General features: G+C 36.4%; 1 protein-coding gene across 1 annotated transcript in view; it reads right to left on the bottom strand.

Moving 5' to 3' along the window:
* Positions 1 to 3,532: 3,532 nt before the first annotated feature.
* The window catches only part of relt (RELT TNF receptor), a 32,200-nt gene continuing 16,337 nt past the window's right edge, over positions 3,533 to 19,395 (bottom strand). The window contains exons 3-11 of the mRNA XM_056265906.1: positions 18,591 to 18,683; positions 18,057 to 18,241; positions 17,822 to 17,874; positions 16,781 to 17,035; positions 11,301 to 11,381; positions 11,139 to 11,217; positions 8,404 to 8,640; positions 6,944 to 7,115; positions 3,533 to 3,844 (exon numbers count right to left, since the gene is read on the bottom strand). Of these exons, the coding sequence (XP_056121881.1) occupies positions 3,833 to 3,844; positions 6,944 to 7,115; positions 8,404 to 8,640; positions 11,139 to 11,217; positions 11,301 to 11,381; positions 16,781 to 17,035; positions 17,822 to 17,874; positions 18,057 to 18,241; positions 18,591 to 18,683 (1,167 nt within the window). The 3' untranslated portion in view covers positions 3,533 to 3,832. The remainder of the gene's footprint in view (positions 3,845 to 6,943; positions 7,116 to 8,403; positions 8,641 to 11,138; positions 11,218 to 11,300; positions 11,382 to 16,780; positions 17,036 to 17,821; positions 17,875 to 18,056; positions 18,242 to 18,590; positions 18,684 to 19,395) is intronic.

Raw genomic sequence — 19,395 nt, 5'->3', positions numbered from 1 at the left:
GATGTTAAAGTTTCTAAATGGAACCATATAATGTATTAAGAGCGCATACTCCATTTATGGTGTGGAGACAAAGTCATGGTGGTCAACTTTGAACATGTGGAAGTGTGAATGACATGACTTTGGTTTGTTCCTTACACAAATCTACTAGTTTGCATGAGAAGACTTGGAATATTGCACAAATTGCAATTATATGCATGCATGGCTGCATGCGATCAGAGACGGTATCATATGTTAATGGAATAATTATATCAATCTTAGAGAAGGCATGTTTAAATTTAGGCTGTATTTTTTGTCTTTATTGCACTTTAAATGTAATGTAAAAGTGAAAAAATGACAGGAAATTTTTTGTTAATGGATTAAGATATATTGTTTGTTACTGTAACAATTTCCTGGTAGCCTAATCATCAGGATATTTTATGAAACGATTGACATCCATACAATAGCATGTGAGATTATAGAATAATATGCTCAAATTAATATAATGAAGATGTTAGTTTATTCTATTTTCTGCATTGAAGTGTGAATTAATTTTTATTTTATTTTAAGTGAATCAATACAGTAATTAATACTTTTACTCAGCAAGGATCCATTAAATTGATCAAAAATGACAGTAAAGACTTTTACATATTTTTTTTTTAACTTTTGAAATTTCTATTCATCTCAAAATCTATTCTACTTTCAAAAATGTGTAACAGTTTCTACAAAATAATATTTCACAATATTACTGTTTTTACTGTATTTTTGGCGGGGGAAAAGTCAAACTTCATGCTGGTGAGCATAAGACTTCTTTCAAAAACATTTTAAAAAATCCAACCCCAAACTTCTGAATAGTATATATTACCAAATTATTGCACATATAAATGAATTTCCAGATCTCAAATACTGCTGTAAAGTTCTTTATTTTAAGAGTATAAATATAAAGAAAAACCAACATTATTATTTGAATGATAATAAATAAAAGCAACAACAATACAGATATCCAGAGGAAGTCCAGAGTTTTCCCCTTACCTTGTCGTTCTACTTCATCTTTGCAAACAGCGGTCTATGTCTGGCTCTGACTATGTGGTATTCAAGAAATGATTGCAAACATATTATCGTATAAAAATTCACTTTATATAAAATGTGCATGTTAATGTCAGTAAAAGAACTGTGATGTTATACCCCTGAGTAGCCTTGCTTCATCTGAATTGCAACGGAAAAATCAATAAATATAATGGAAGAAGGAAATTCAGCTTTGAATGCAAAAAGCTCTTGTAGCGTCTTGTTTCTGATCATCTGTGTGACGAACACTCCGCTATACATCCTGTAAGAGGAAGATCTTGATATGGAGGTTACGTTCACACCTCAACATGACTGATGTTTTCCAGTAGGTTCAAGGAACTTATTACCCAGTTATTGTATCTAAAAATACATAGTACATACATGTAGGCGACATGGGGAAAGTGCTCCCATAATCAACTAATGAGTTGTAAATGAGTATCGTTTCATATTTCTCTATAATTTTTTATTTGATGCAGGCATCATTGGATTGTATTTTTTCCCCTCAGTTTTTCAAATACATACATTTTTGCTTTAAATCAAAGTTTGTCATGTTATTCACTTTCTGTTGGCTTAATTGGTTATTGGTTTATAACGCTTTAAAGAATATATATTTTTAAATCCCTATGAAAAAAAAAAAAAATGGAAAAAATACCAGCGCACCACTGAAAAAGTGAGTGCGCTGGTATTTTTCACGGTTGAACGTGCTATTACTTCCGAGAAATTCAGGTAATGACAACCCCATTTACAAAAATTCAAGGCAGTGTGTACGGAACCGAACAGAACGAGTTGTTAATGCCATATTTTAAAAGCACACTGATCAGAGATGTGTCTCTCTTCCGTGTGCACTTAATCACAGCAGGCCCTTGACTCATTCGTTATGCCAGATCTTGCTAGAAAAACAGTGAACAAGAACAAGCCTATAATAAACCGGGGGGGAAAACGGATGCACACTGAAACCAGGACCAAATTGCGACCCGCACCTTCCCACTTTAAAACGTCATAAACTTGATCGCTTATGAGTCAAGCCCAAACAACAAGCCTAACAACGCTTATGATATGATCATTCAAGTACACTTCCGAACATAAACGAAACACACCTCCCCTGTTGAGGGTTATTTGGTTAAAATAACAAAACAGCACGACATTTTGGTTGCTGTAATATTAATCTGGTTAAAATACAGATGGCACACATACGTCTCCAAGATGTCATTTAAAGAGTGCTTTATTTGGAAAACATCTGTGTTGTGCAAAACATCTGATAAACATCTTTAAAAAAGTAGTTTTACATACATTCTAAATAATAAACATCTTAAAGACATTTTCTAAACGTCTTTTTTACAGCAACATAGTGTTCTGGGCCGACACTATGTTGCTGTCTGGAATCTGACAGGAAACTGTACTCCAGAACACTGACGCCAGAACATATAGTCACCACAGTGTCAATCATTGCAATTTCCGGATTGAGTCGTGTTCCGTACACACAGAACGAGAATTTAGGGGACTCACTCCTGTATTTAAAATGGGGTTGTCTCTCCTGAAACAGGTGTGCAGTGTGTGTGGCCTAATTTCCAACACGTTTGATAAAGCGAGCAATCTGACATGCAAAAGGTTAAGCACTAATACTATCTTTAACTGTTACTGTATATAGCAAAGAAGCAGACAGCTAGTCTGAGCTGAGGCACTACAAATGTTCTTAATGATAATACTTTTAAAAGGAGCAATAAATCTATTTTTAGAGATGTTCTCAGCTGTCTGTCCTCAGATTTATGTGGTATATTGTAAGATACATTGCTTCATTTAGCTGTTTTAGAGAAAAGCTTTTTAAAAGCTGTTGAATCAAGCTGATGAGCTGAAGGTTTCTGGTTGCCCAGTGTTTCTGCCCTGTATCCTGTGGATTATAGAATTTAAAGACTTTCCTTGCATACTTGGTATTCGTGCACTCTATAGCACCCTCCCGTGACAGTTGTTAATGGAACAGGTTCATATTTAATCTGAACTTTGTAATCTAATATTAATGACATTCACACATTTATGGTTTTGGGCTGCTGTGCACATAAAACACATTCACTCGATTAGCAAAGATTTTAAGTTTGTGAATTAGTGTAAACCATCTTTGCTTAAGTAAATAAATATTTTTGTATACATCCTGTATTATTGTTTGAATATATGAGGTACGGGTGTAAACACGGGTGTAATGTTTATTAAACCATAACATATATATATGTATAAGAAATTGACAGTTGTATGCATGTTTTTCATGTTTTATTTGAATTCTTTTTTTTTAAAAACAAGGTGTTTGCAAACTTTTGACCATAGCTGTACATATTCAACTCATTTAAAATCTTAAATACTAAAAGACAAACCTACAGTAACAAAACGAACAAAAATGTATAATAATAATAATAATTAAAATAACAGATGTAAATCAAACTAGTTTCTCATAATACTTCTTAATGTCTCTTTAGTGTCTAGTTGTTCTGAGTGTTTTTTTTCGATTGTGCGAGAAGTCAATCGGCAGCAGAGGCTGCGCTTAAGACATCTTTAGTGTCTTGTTGTGAGTAAATGCCATTCGGTCTCCTATCATCTGTGAGCAGAGACCGAGCTTATTGTATTTTAATAAAATAGTTCTATGACTTATGCAATAAATACGAATGTTTTCTAAGGTCTTGAATTCAAGGCTCCTCAAGGTGGTGAACTGACATCACCACATATCTGCCCTGATCGGTCGCCTACTGATGATGTCATCTGCACGAAGGTCGAGTCCTGTCAGCGCATGTCCTTCTCCAACCTTTCATATGTTTATCTGAGAAAGAGGGAGCGAGAATGAAAGAAGTGGTGAGATATTAGTAATATGATATAAAGGATTTCCTGACTACATTTGTCAAAAGAAAAACATTTGTTGGAACACTGTTCCAGCCACCAGAGGGAACTAGAGAAACTCATTTTCTCCTGTTTGACCCGGCATGACCTGAACCAGTGGAAAAACTGACTCCAGCTCTGAGAGGAAGAGAAAAGAGGGTGAGCGGAGGACAGCTGAAAACCAAAACAGATCCTCGCATTTGTCACTGTATTCACCCGTGAAGCACCAAACAAACATCATTAACCCTCTATGGACCGCCACATAATGAGATATAATGTGTTGTAAAAGTTAAAAACTAATGCTAAAAGTAATTTCAACAGATGCAAACTCAATTACATCTTCAAATCTGCCGGGCTGTAGTAGAAACCCTCCTTCGACCCTCCCCCTCCCTTCCGTTGCACGAGCACTAACCCCCCAACCCCCACCCTCAAACCCTTCTTGTCGGTGATTGGCTGGAACACTGTTTGTTATGTTTCGTGGTGCGGGTTGGACCAGTTTGTTTTTGTTGTCAGTTTGTAGCCTGGGCTGTCTACAGAGACCGTGTTTTTTTACAGTGTGTTCAGGGGACAGGCAGCCAGCGGATAGTGAGGAGATGTTTGCTGTATGTGACAAAAAATGTTTCGGCCTAAAAAAGGCGTGACATCGCTTAGAGCACCTTTAATACTACAATTGAGACACACTTTGCATCTAGTTATTGCCTATTAAAGGGGTCATATAATGCCCTTTTCACAAGATGTAAAATAAGTCTCTGATGTCCTCACCCCAGAGTGTGTATGTGCAGTTTTAGCTCAAAATACCATACACAGATATTTATATATAGCATGTTAAAATTGTCACTTTTTGATGGTGAGGGTGACTTTTAGCCTTTTATGTTCAAACCGGAGTCAGAAAGATGGAGAGACTCAAGAAGAAGTGACAACATGTAGAATGCCACAGGACATTTCTGAATGGTTAGTTGATGAATTTGTGTAGCTGATGTGGAGTTAACTGTCTTCTAGTCATTGATTAGCATATTCTGTCTTGATAATCTATAAATCGGGTTCCGGGGGCGGAGTTTATGTACATTTTCGGGTTAGTGACATCACGGGAGGAATGTCGCATAGTCCCTACCAGCCGTTTGTTGTAGTCCTTAAAAAGAGATTGATTTAAAATAAAATATCTCCCTTTGCTTTGAACTTTGAGCGTTGTAACTTTGCAGATGTTGTTTATGCTTAAACAGCAACATTACACACTAACTAAAGTTAGAAAAGTGAAATCATAATCAACCACCCCTTTAATGTACAAGCAACACTATGGGCCCTATTTTAACGATCTGAAACGCAAGTGTCAAAGCGCAAAGCGCAAGTAACTTTGTGGGCGGATCTCGGCGCTGTTGCTATTTTCCCGGCGGGATAAATGCCTCTTGCGCCAGGCGCAAATCTAAAAGGGGTTGTCTGAAGTAGCTTCATTATTCATAGGTGTGGTTTGGGCGTAACGTGAAATAAACCAATCAGAGCGTCATCTCACATTCCCTTTAAGAGCAGGCGCGCTTGTTCTAAAGCGGATTCCTATTATAACGGCGGATTTGCCAGGCGCGCGCCAGGAGCGGTTCACAGCCGAGGAGAGCAACGTTCTCGTCAGGGCCGTAAAACACAGAGAAGTGACATTGGGGATGGAGAAACCCACCCAAATTAACTTCTGTTAAACAGGCGTATGATAATTTGGGTAAATGTGTAAGCTACATGTATGCTTTTATAATAAATTGTCTATCTATCTATCTATCTATCATCTATCTATCTATCTATCTATCTATCTATCTATCTATCTATCTATCTATCTATCTATCTATCTATCTATCTATCGTAATAATGTATGATTTGCAAAAATGAAAACTGCTGCTTAGATGAGAGAATCAAAGTGTATGCGCGTTGTGCACACGCTACATTGATTATGGCCAAGCATGCGCGCTTAAAATAGCATTATGAACAACGCGCAACGCGCCACTGACTTTAGACTAGGTTTTTTCTGGTCAGTGGCGCAATTGTTTTATAGAACAGCAAAATAGCATGAGGGAAAGTTTGCGCCGGAACACGCCTCCTCTTTGCGCTGGACCGCCCCGGGGAGCGCAAGTGTATTTCTTAGTTAACCGACGTGTGTCTGTGGAGGGAAAAGTCCGCTTTGCGCGGGTGCAAAATAGGAATGATACATGCGTCAGTGTACAAAGTCATTTGCGCCGAGTGCAAGATAGGGCCCTATAGGTCATGGGATTGATTCCCAGAAAATGTATGAATTGATCAAACGTACACTTACAATGTTTACCAAATACATAAATGTAACTAAAATGTTCCATTATTACACATTATATGTGTTTTATTTACCCAAAGCACTTGAATTTGTTACATTTAAATACTTCAAACTATGCTAACCATGTTGACCTTCAACAGCGGGTCTATTGAAGCTTGTGGCCAAAATGACATCATATTAGAGAAAGTAAAACTAGGTTTAAATAAAACAGAACCATGTGACTTTATGAAAATGAAAAGCAATTGAATAAGTGTTGTTCTGTGTCATTTATAAATACCATGAGCCCACAAAGGATGCCAAGAGCAGCTGAAAGGATGAATTGTGAAGAGAAGCCTTGAGGTATTTATGTAAATCCCATGAGCTATTGATAGTCAATGTAAGCCATTAGCCCACCGCCCCACAAATTCTTATGCAAGAGGGCAAATTGTTAGGTAACAAAAACTGACCTCCCCTCAATGCAACTCCACTGCATTTATTATTAAAAGATTGCGGCTGTCTACAGTCAGGATGTTCACCAACCCGGACAAGTCAGCTGTGACTAAGTGATTTGAGTGTTTCCCATTCATTTACTGATGACAAATGCACCAGACATCCTGTGAGGATTTTTATGCATGGCCTTAGACAATGAACTTTAGGTCAAGACCATAATGAGAGATTAGAGGAAGAGGAAACTACAATTCAAAAACAAACCGGGCCAAAAGGACTATTATAAAAACACGTTTGGAGGAATATTCCTGTTCCGCATGTTTAGTCACTCACCTCCTGTCTGCACTTTGAGGAAGAGGAGTTAGAGGAAGAGGACACACCCAGCAGTGAACGCTCTTCTGCGGGCTCAGTGTGGCCACTATCCACGGAGTCGGTATCGCTCGATTCCGGTTGGGTGACTTCCTTGGATGCTGACTTCATTTCTGGGATCTGAGCAACTTGGAACCTGCCATTCACACACGGGTTACACAGAGGTCATTGAGTGCACCTGATTCATCACTGTGAGCATAACTGGGTGTGTATCTGAGAATGAGACTGAATTCCCATCTCAAACCAACGCAACTGATTCATTCATTTCAATCAATCATTTATGTATAGGTCTGCTCCAAAACTTAATGCTATCTACTGCCTAGATAGGCTGCTACCTTCTAAGGCAGCATACTAAGTGAAATGGAACCTCATAAGTTAATAAGTGCTAAGGTAATAATAACTCCATATTCTAATAATAAAAAAACTACACAATACACATCAATATTGGGTGAAATAATATTTTTTAATTAAATCTTTTTTTTGTTGTTGCCAATATTAACCCTTTACTCGGCTACATTGGATGAATATTTTACATTTTAGCTCATTTCTATGCATTCTGGGATCCAGTTATTATTGCTAACTAAAGCTTAAATTAAAAACATTAAAAATCATTTAGTTATAAAATAAAATACAAATATTAGATTTAGATTAAAAAAAAAAAAAAACCTGAAATGTTGCCGATTCAATTAAACGGCTGATTAATGAATGATGTTGAATCAGAATATTAATTTCTAAATCTACTTTTTGTAATGTTTATTAAATGCTTTTCCGATCTAACACAATAGTGAATTAAAATGATCTTGTTTTGGGGGTGCCAAAAAACACACACAAAAAAAAACCTAATACATCTGACAAAAGCACATAAAAAACAAACTAAGATTATGAAACTGAAAATTAAAATAAAGTATAATTAAAAGCTAATTCAAAATATGAATAAATACTATAATATACATAAACATATATTAAATCTCGCCTTAAGACCCATCTTTTTAGGCAGGCTTTTATGTGATTACTTTTATGCTTGCATCCAGGCTGTAACAATGATCCTTTTGTTTAATGTTGACTGTTTTATTGTGTTTGTAAGGTGTCCTTGAGTGCCATGTAAATGCGCCTATAAATAAAAAGTATAATTATAATAATAAACAGTACTAATATAACACTGCTGGGATTACCTTATTTGTGAAACACATATGCAATAGATATTGGTCAAAACAAGTTATCTTTTTAGGAAATGTTTGGACGGTCTTCACATGGGAAGTCTAAAAGTGTTGCCAAAGAGCTTCTGTATGTTTAATAAAAAAAAAACAATTAAAGCTAAAAACAGATTTATCATGTTTCAATTGCAACAACAAATTCGGGATTAAATTAAGGCCTTTCTTCTCAGAATTCACATAATTATATTTTACATTGGATTTTTTTCTCACCTTCCTACAGACAGGATGGTGACCTCCGGCGTCTTGACCACATTAGTTGGGCTCTTGTGCGTATCGGCGGGCAGTGCCAGGGCGGGCAGCAGCAGCTCGGGCCATTTCTTCTGACTGCAGCGGGAACAGCAGAGCCCGGAGCGTGAGGCCAGCCCGTTTATAGTGTGCAAATGATGCTGGTGGGTACACAGCCGGGGCAACGAACGGAACTGGGAGAAATGAGGAAGAGCCGGAAACCTGACAAAGAAACAGACACTTACAAACTGGTATCAGTATTGTGTGTATATACATATTTTGTATATTTGTGTGTATTAAAGTTTATATATATATTTTTGGAATTTTCTCAAAAGTACAGCGGACTGGGAAACGCTGCGAGCCAAATTCAAGCTTGTAACACTGGCATGATCACCCTTTGCTCAACTTGTTGCTTCTCTAAGCAACACCCTAGAAACCACATAGCAACACCCTAAACTAATCAGAACACCTTAAAGCCCGGGTATACTTCATTTTCTGCATTTTGCTCCGTCTCAAGCACAGTTGAGTGTGCGAGCCTTTCAAAGTATACTCCTTTGGCCGTAAGTGCAGAAAGACACGTTTGGTGTGTGTACACTATCAAGTAGACTTTGTTTTCAAGCGCTCAAGTCATGCCGAGTCCCAATTTTGCCTACTTATACTACGCCCTAAAAGTATGTACTCTTTTTGTGAAGAATAAGTACATACTTTTAAATGTGTGTAGCAGAAGAGGAGGCAAGCTTTGGGACATGCTACTTCATCATCTTTAACGGACAGCTCTGTCGCTTAGTTACGTGCATCCTGTCACTGTTTAAACTGCCCTGTGAATCCTTTTGTCAGTTAAAATTCTCCACATTCAATTTCATTTCATTTCCTTCCTACCATTTCGAAGAGAAATATAGTAGCACGTTCATCTTTAATGCGGAGACTCTCCTCATGTGTTTGCAATTTGCATGATGCATTTCCAAACAAAAATTCACAATGCTGTTGCAGATTAAATATAATGTGGCTAACATCGAATAAATATCTTTTCGTCAGGTTAGATACTGATAATCACTCAAAATCACACTTTATGACAAAACCTCTCAACTTAACCATTGGACTCGCACATCTGCCATGTTTGTAGTTCTAATCGAATCCTCTTCCAACGTGCAATGGGTTGTGGGCAATATTAGCCGTTAAGAATGCACGGAGCTACACTTCGGATTCTAACCGGAAAGAGTAGACCATCCGGGTATCTACTCATTTCAACATACTACGATTTTGGGACAATTACGGACAGTGTGCGCACCGCTGAAGTATACTTTTGGCTTTAGCAACCACATAGGACATAGCAATACGCTAAACTACTAAAAACACCTTAGCAAGTACATAGCAACACTCTAAAACTACTTAAAAACATCCAACATTAGCAACACCCTAAACTAATCAGAACACCCCAAAAACCATAGCAATGTCCTAAACTGCATCTTAGCAATCAATCACATAGCAAATTCCTAGCATCATGGCAGTGTTTATTAATGCTTTGGCAATGTAAACACTTGTATCGTACCAATGAAGCTTGATTCTTGGCCTACAGAAAGAGGCTTCTAACAGTTCTTAAAATAAGTCGTGAAGTACAAAACAAACCAGAATACATTCATGGAGGCTTGAAAAGCACCCCACCCCCCTCCATAGTTCCACTGTGATGATGTCAGAGTCCCCTGAGGGTCTCTCAGGACAGCTGTATAATGCACCACTCTTGGCTTGCCTGGAATTAAAGGATCTCTTGAACTAAGCAGCCGGCACCTAGTGTCATTTCAGCCGGCACTGATGATGATGGCACTGTGCCGGTTTCTGAGAGGTCACAGTACAACTGTGGTGTCAAAGAGGTGAACTAGGCTCTGTCTCTGAATCTTACGATGTGTTTGACATTGTAAAATGCATAACTAGGACGTAAATCTGATTGTATGAGAATGGTAAATTGTCGGTGAGGGAGCCTCACCTCACTGCTGCAGTGTGAAAATAAACAAGCACTTGCTTCTTGATGATTTATATGTTTGTCAGTGCAACTAATTAACACAGGCACAATCTTTTCCCCCTCAGCTATCCTAACACTACATTGATTCCTTTTCCTTATTAATGAGTTTACAAGAATGAGCTGCATCTATATCTGAGCTAACGGAAAGCTGCTTCCTGTTTCACAACTGGGAATTCCTCCCAGAACTCCAGTCCACAAGTGAAGTGACCATTAATACAATTCATTATAGCTGGAGATGAATGGTAGTGTACGTTTCAAAGTTTAAAACCTTTCCATAAAATGGAATTGTGAGAATCGTCTGGCTCTTCAAAGACAAACAAACCATACACTGAATAAAACATAGTTAATCTAGGATGCCTAAAGCTTTTTATTCTTCTCCAGAACTTCCTGTGGTGAAACATATATGGAATATTCCTGGCAAAGACTCAAGAGTATGAGGAACTAAACCACAATGGGTCTTTGCTTTTGTTATAGGTAAAGTTTCATGAGTCATTTATGATGCTGTGTTGACAATGACTTGCACTGTGTATCACTAATGTGAAAGAAAACAGCTTAAAAATCCCATTGTTATAGGGAGAAAAATATATTGTGTAATAAAAAAAATAGCTGGATTTTGCACTTTCTCAGTTTTGATTTAATTTTGGACTGAGAGTTTTTGACATCGGTGTAGATGTGTACGTTTGCATGTGTGTGTTGTTCTTACTTGATGGATGAGCTCTTGTTGAGGGCCATCTGTTTGTCCTCATATTCCTGCAGAAGTTCTTCCAGCGCAGCAGCGTTTTCTGTAACACACATATTGAGATGCCATAAGACTCACAGTGTGATGTAAGGTTGAGTTAAATGTGTCGAGAAACATCACACACACCTTTCTTCTCTGTGATGAGCCTCACCAAAATGCTTATGGTGTCTTCATTGGGGTCATCAACGATGTATGGACAAGGGTTTGCTGAGGAGAGAGAGCAAAGTATAGAGTTTAACACTTTCTGCTATATTTCATATCAGGGTCTTTTTATTTAGAAACCAATCTAAAAAAAGGACATAAGTGGGTGAATTGCATAAATAAATGCCACAGTCCAATTTCACCCCAATTTCCAAAATATTATAGTTACAATTAACAAAAAAAGAAAGAAAGAATATATTAAAAAAAAATATTTTATAACTGGGATATAGTAATGAAAAATATCTAGCACAAAAAAATATTTTTTTTCTTTTTATTAAAATGAGCATGAATTAAAATTAAGTACAACAAATATATCAATATTTACTGCATAAATATTTTACAATTTAAATATACTTCACAGCAGTGTCATTATCATTTACTAAAACTAAAACTATTAAAAATAATTTGCGGTAATTGAAATAAGGGTTAAACTAAATATAAATATTAGACGGAAAACTTGAAAATGGTGCCTTAGCAACTAATTGACATAAATATGTACTAAAATGACTAAAACTCAAATAAAAAAAGGTAATAAAAATGTCAAAAGCACATAAAAAAATGACTAAAAAAAATAAAAATAAAAGCTGATTCAAAATGTGGCTAAATATTATAATATTATATAAATAATACTAAAACAACACCACTTTACAGTATTGAGAATTTGGGGGGAAATGTGGTTCAAAACCCTTCTTTTGGCGAGATGGTGACACGGCCTTGACCGGTTTTGTGAGATTCACAGTGAACAAATATTACTTTAAGCTCAAGCATTATTTAAAACTCTTCTGTGGGTGTGTATTTGGATTGTCGTGATGTCATCCTCGTCATTAAGTGCTATTTTTAAAAGAGTTTAGGGAAGCCGTCCTCATTAGCCACATCCACGTTAGTTAGAAACATGCCAACTCAACATGAGTCATTGAAGACACAGAAGGATTCATTTATGTCGTCATGCTAATGCTAAACTCTGCAAATTCCATCTCTATTGTGAATCTATTGGATACAGAAGGCTCACTGTGCACAGTGTGCAGTTAACAGTGGTCTCTATGGTAACCGGCTATATCCCAGAGTTCCACAGCGAGGCAGCTGGGGACGCTGAGAAGAAGAGCTCACTCAGCACTCTGCTATATTCACCCAGAATAACCGTCAGCACTGCACAAGCGTGGCTCTATTATTCTGATCAACCAAAGACACTTTGTTAGAATCATATTCATGATACACATCAACTGAAGCTCCAGAAAGTGCCAGGACATTTCAGTCACACTTAAAAATGTAGAAGAAAGACAACGCAGTTTCGAGCAAAAATTTGACAATAAGAAGTCTGTACAGTTTGAAACGATGAAACAATAGATCTAATGTTGAAAAAGAAGACAGTCGGTGTTGTGTGACTGTGTTTGTTTGTGGTTAGTGGATTGTGTTGATGTGAGGTTTCCTCTACTAGGACACCTGTGTAAACTTGAGGAGAATTTACCTCATACATCCATGTGATTGTAAAATGGCTAATATCCACTTATTTCTCCATTTGTCTGAAATAAAAGCGGTTTATTTGCAAATATCATACACTACCCTTCAAATGTTTGAGGTCGATTAGATTTTTTAACGTTTTTGAAAGAAGTCTCATTTATTTGATCAAAAATACAGTAAAAACAGTGATTTTGTGAAATATTATTATAATTTTTTAAATAACTGTTTTTAATAAATGTAATTCCTGTGATGGTAAAGCTGCATTTTTTTGCTGAATCATTACGCCAGTCTTCAGTGTCACATGATCCTTCAGAAATCATTCTAATATGCTCATTTGCTGCTTAAGAAACATTTTTTATTATTATCAATGTTGAAAATAATGCTGCTTCAAAATAAATGCAAAATTAACTTAATGCATCCTTGCTGAATAAAAGTATTAATTTATTAATTAAAAAAATATATATCATTTTACTGACCCCAAACCTTTGAACGGTAATGTATATGTAAATTTTCACTATAAATGTTATATTATATACAAATTCTGACCGTTACATCAAACCATCAAACAAACCACCAAACCATGTGACGTTTCTGGTCTCAAACCTACTAATTTAAATCATCTTTTGTTTCTAATTATGTATACCCAGTATACAAATATATTATATGTAATAGCTATACTGTATAATTGTGCTATTCTAAAATAACCAGTGTGCTTTCTAGCCCACAGCTGATATAGTTAGTGAGGCTCTGAGGTTATTCCATCTCTGTGTTTATCTATTTGTTGCAGACAACAAAATTACCAGCTAAACTTGACGTATGTATTGCAGAACAGTCTTATCTAATGGCTTCAATCTAGTTTCAAACTTGCTGCGAGCCATCAAATGGCTCTTTTTAGCTCTGTCACTAATTGTACTGGTACACCTATGGTGCTTGAACTTTCTAATGCATGGGTAATGCATCTTTATAGTTTTATCTCAGAACAGCAGTCTGACTCACCGATGACAAAAGCATAAAACACACATTATACTGACAGAAAATTGCCTAAATCAACACTGGATCAAAAACACAGGACAAGATGTTAGAAGCTGTCTGTTGTGCCAATAGGTGGTGAGCACTTTTTCGAGATTTACCTCGTTGCTGGGATTGGTAGGCAATCAACTAATGGGGATTCTCTGAGTTGTGTGGGAGGTAAATCTTGGACATTTTGGGTCAATTGGGTACGGGAGACATTATTAGTACAGTGCCCATGCACAGCTAAGTACATACAGCACCAGACCTTTCTTACAAAGCAAAGCTGACCACCGAATGCTCAGACATCTATTAGAGCTCTTGCTGATTCATCTCACATCTGAAATGTGTAATAGCTATATTTTAGATTACCGTTACACACTGAAGTATTGAAATGCTGGTCAAGGTAGAAGTGCTCTCTTGCTCTTGAAAGCAAAGTGCTTATGTAATCGTTGCTGCAACAATAAAAAGTGCCAAGAAAAGACATTTAATTTGGCAACATTTACAATCGACTGGGAATATCAACAGCGGATTGAATGCTGCATTCTGACTGCAAACGTCTTCACTTTGTTAAGTGATTTCGAGCCTATTACACCCCAGGGACCTCCATCATCCTCTTTCATCTGGATGTCGTTACCATCTCTACGAGTCCTGGATCAAACCCAGACTGATACAACAGAAGCTTTCAAACTCCAATTGAGCCAAGACTTTTATTATTAATCACCTAGTAGCTATCTTGTGATATTTTCAATGCACCATGTTCTCAAAGCTTCTTACATAAACAGTCCATGATGTCATCCAATAGTCTATTTTCTTCTTCTGAAGTATATAAAAACACTTCAAATAGAGGCTTCTCTTGGTGAGTGTTTGCTTAGGTCAAAGTGAATCAGATGTAGTCGGCACTGACAACATCAGAACTAGTCAACAGTGTAGTAACAGCAGTTAGAGAGCATACAAGCAGAGAACAGAGTGAATTATTTATCTATCTGAGGAAAGAAGATACAGATGGAGTCTCATGCTGCTCAAAGATAGATGAAGAAAGGAGAGAATGCTTTAGCAACCACATAGCAACGCCTTGGCAACCACCCACTACATTCTAGAGTTTTGCATGAGCAAAAAAAACATAAAAATCAGTGTCTTTTATCATACAGATTGTGCTGATATGTAACAAAGCAATAATTCTCTCACATTGTACATGTATAAGCTTTCACATGACGGGTTAAAGTCATCTTGAAATCAAAATGGACAATTCTTATGACGGTTAAAGTCATGTGCCCTTGTAATCTTTAATCAAAATAACTTCCCCTCCCTCGTTCAGCGACATCTCTCTCTTCTCTGATGATGTATTTACTGGTGTAAGGGCGGGACAACCTGTCACTCACATGAGATCCACCAATAGCAAACCACAAACATCCAATCAATTTCCCATGGACAAAATCAAGTCCCATCCTACACAAGTTCTTGTTTGAGAAGTCGTTTCACACGGATATACGTCACAATAGGGGAGAAAAATCTATCGCAACTTCCGGACTTTAACATCAGCGTTTAACCATCATGTACAGCTTCTTGTGGTTTATATGATTAACTTCCATTTTCTACTTTTTTCTTCTAAACACAAAAAATAGGTCACTGACATCCTGAGCAAAACCCCAAATCCAGCTCTGCTGCTCTGCTCATTCAGCTGTAAAACATGATGTGATTATTGTATTATTTACTCCGTTCCTAAAAACGTTCCTGCTTTACAGGCAGAACCTGAATTATTATGCAAGCGTTATTGTAGATGGAAGCCAGAGCTCATCACAACAGCTGCGGCTCCACCCACTGATTCACATGCATACAAAGGATATGAAAACAGTGTGTTCTTATTTCGTACAGTGATTTTATTTAGGAGGTGGTTTTAGTGTAACACTTGGGCCTTTGTTGCTACTCATTTTTTAAATCAAACTCAGGTAAGGTGATAGCAGCTGCATATAAAGGTGAGCTGCATGGAGATGTTTGCATCATTAATATGGGTGTATGCTTGACTCTTTTGTATACTTGACTTTCAGGGAGTTGTGTTTATAAGGTTTATTTAAAGAGTTAATATCAAACATGAGATAAAAAGCAAGTTAAAAAACTCAAAACATCATTCACAGTCCAGAAAGAGCATTTACAGGAACAGAACTGCAAAAACGCCTCGTTCTGAACTTCCACAACTTTCTGACATCAAATGAATGCATTTGAATACTTGACCATCCAAAAGGCCTATACAGTATCAAAATAAAATAGTCAAAAACGGTGGAACATGATCATAAAAAAGTAAATGATGACTCTTTTTGGTCTGATCAGAATATGCGTCATTCTGAAGTACAGCTGAAAAGTTTGGGGTCGGTACGATTTTTTAATGTCTCTAAAAGAAGCATCTTATGTTCAATAAGGCTAGATTTATTTGATCAAAAATACAGTTAAAAACAGAAATATTGTAAAACAATTTCCAATAACTTTTCTATTTGTATATATTTTAAAACATAATTTATTCCTGTGATGGAAAAGCTGACTGAAAACTCCAGTCTTCAGTGTCACATGATCCTTCAGAAATCATTCTAATATGATGATTTGCTGCTGAAGAAACATTTTTTATTATTATCAATGTTGAAAACTTCATATTTTTTGTTTTTCAGGATTCTTTGATGAATAAAAAAGTTCAAAAGTACAGTATTTATTTGAAAAACGAATCTTGTTTAACATCATAAATGTATTTTTATTGTCACTTTTGATCAATTTAATGCATCTTTGCTGAAAAGTAGTATTAATTGATTTCAAACTGACCCCAAACTTTAGATGTAATCTTCTTAATTACTTAGATTTTTCTAAAAGCACATCTTTATGGACACGCACAGTGATCTAATAAGTGTTTCCTTTGTTGTGTATGGACACGTGTGCGTGAGTGTGTATTGTACCTTCTTTCTGCGGAGTGGCGGCTTCTGCGTCAATGCCCTCTTTCTCTGCGTTGCAGCGGTAGCCCTTCTTCTTGAGCAGGTTGCAGATGAGAATTCCCAGCAGGCCCATCACACAGAAGATGGGCACTAGTGCAAACACAGCATACTCCGCGCTCTTCTCCTCGGGATTTTGAACGTTGGTGGCGTTTGCACCTCCCACTCCAGACCTGCTAGGGGTGCTCCTAACAGCGTTACGTCTCCGCCGGCTGTATGGCTCTGTACATTGAACACATTCTCTTATTAATTACTAATAAGACAGATGATTCTACCTCTGAATTCTGATTGGATGAGTATATATATTTTACTGTTATAAAGTCATTCCTATTTTTAAACTAAATAGCATAAATAATATAAAAAATAATATAAAACATTAAATTTAAACTATATATATATATATACTGTTTAAATTGTATTATATATGTATTATATTATATTATGTTTTATATTATTTATGCTATTTATTTTAAAAATAAGAATGACTTTATAACAGTAATGAGAATCAAATAAGATTTACTATTAAGGATAATGGTAATTATTTATGTATTTATTTTTTAGATGTATATATATATATATATATTTCGTGACAACAAATTAAGAATTCATTCCCTCGTTTTATGAATTCATTCCCCCAATTTAGTAAATCATGGCCACGTTGTAATAATTTGTTCCCTTGTTTTAGTTAATTGAAAACATTAAGGGAACAAATTTGTACAACATGGCCACGATTTACTAAAACGAGGGAACAAAATTAGTAAGTCATGAGAATGAATTTTAATTCGTGGACACGATTAAACTAAAACAAGAGAACAAATTGTAAAATAGCCAGTATTTCTACCATAAACTGCTTATAGCTAGCCTAATCCTCCATATTACTTCGCAGAAGAATTGTTTATTCAGATTTTGTATACTATTCAATGCAAAAATGTATTGAACATTTTTCTTCTTTGTACTTCTGGTTGGTGAAATGATTAAACGTTGATATATGAAAAGCTAGACACTTACTCCTGACGCAGGCGTGGAGGGTGGAGGACTTCCGTTTAGCAGCAGGGTGAAACCTGAAAAATATTTCAGTTCATAAATACTTTCCTCTCACTTTCCCTTTAATTCAGTTTTGGGAACATTGTGCGCCTATGAAAACACATCTGCTAGGACACCAAAGTGACGCAATGATGAAGACAATGACTGGAATCAAAAGGATAAAATAATAATAAAAGAATAAATATTTTTTGTTCTTTACCCGGGAAGGCATCCTCCACACACGGCGTCAGAGTGTGAGGTCGGTGCGGTGGTGATCCAGCGGTTGAGTCCACTGCAGGAGATATGTGGGCGGCACGGCTCAGGGTCACGGTTATCAGAGAAGGTGCCTGCTGGGCAAGTCCGGCACAATCCGGCCTCACCAGGACCCTCAACTTCCCCACAAGCCTTAAAGAAACAAATAAACATCACTCAGATGATATAAATCACAAATTGTGTGAAAGAACAAACTGTTGTGTCTCTCACAGAGTGGTGTCGAATTAGAAAAGATTAATAAATGAAGCTTTCTTTGAAAATTCATATATATATATATGCATTTCTAGGTAACACTTTACGGTTCCATTAGTTAAGGTTAGTTAATTCATTAATATTACCTAACAATGAGCAATACATTAGTATTGCTAATACAGCAATATTAGCAATATTTATAAGCTAATGTATTAGCAAAGTATTGCTAATACATTAGCTTATAAATCATATGTGTGTGTGTGTGTGTTTTGGAGTTGTTGTCTCTCACCGTGGTGGGCTCCTGCCCGGCTGGACAGAGTGGACACACACACCCGTCCTCCCACCGACACTGCGCCGCTAATGTCCCCCATAACTCCAGCAGCTGCAGAGAGACACAAACGAGAACAATCAGTGTTAAAAACACACAAACAAACCTACCTGTGAGAATCAAACCAGAACTAACTGTTGCATGAATAGGAGTATAACAAAGCAGGTAAAATACAGGATTAGTAAAGTGTAGTTTGAGGCAAGACAATACAGGTGAATAGGGTAAATATTAACAGATATCACCATACTTTCACCAGTTGATTAATCACAGGACCTACTGTATATGTTTTATAATACACGTGTAAATATGGAAATAAGCTGATAAAATAAACACAAATTTGCATACATTTCCAGACCATAAATTTGAACATTAGCCAGATCCATTTTTTTTTTTCTACAGCAAAAAAAGGTTTTCTACAGAGAGGGTTTTTATTACAGTCAACAACCAGAAAGAAAAAAGTTATATCATTGAAATGTTATATAAATCAGTTGAATGGTATATGAACAACAAACCCATCTGTAAAAAAACCTTCAGAATATAAATAGGAATAAATCTGTAAAGTGTGGTGTATGTAAAGTTGCTGAAGTGAAGATTTCTGGTTCAGCGAGAAAACAAACTCATGGCTTTTAAAGATATGTATTTGTAAGTTAAATCTACAGATGCAAATAGATATAGTGTAATAAACACTTAAAATGTGTACACTAGTTTGAAAGAAAACATGTTATGAAGGAAGCAAAATAGTCCAAAATCTCAAAATTGACCAGTG

This window comes from Rhinichthys klamathensis, unplaced genomic scaffold (assembly GCF_029890125.1).
Source record: "Rhinichthys klamathensis goyatoka isolate OS25496 unplaced genomic scaffold, OSU_Roscu_1.1 h1tg000242l_1, whole genome shotgun sequence".
Lineage (NCBI taxonomy): Eukaryota > Metazoa > Chordata > Actinopteri > Cypriniformes > Leuciscidae > Rhinichthys > Rhinichthys klamathensis.
This window is presented reverse-complemented; position numbering and strand designations above follow the sequence as displayed.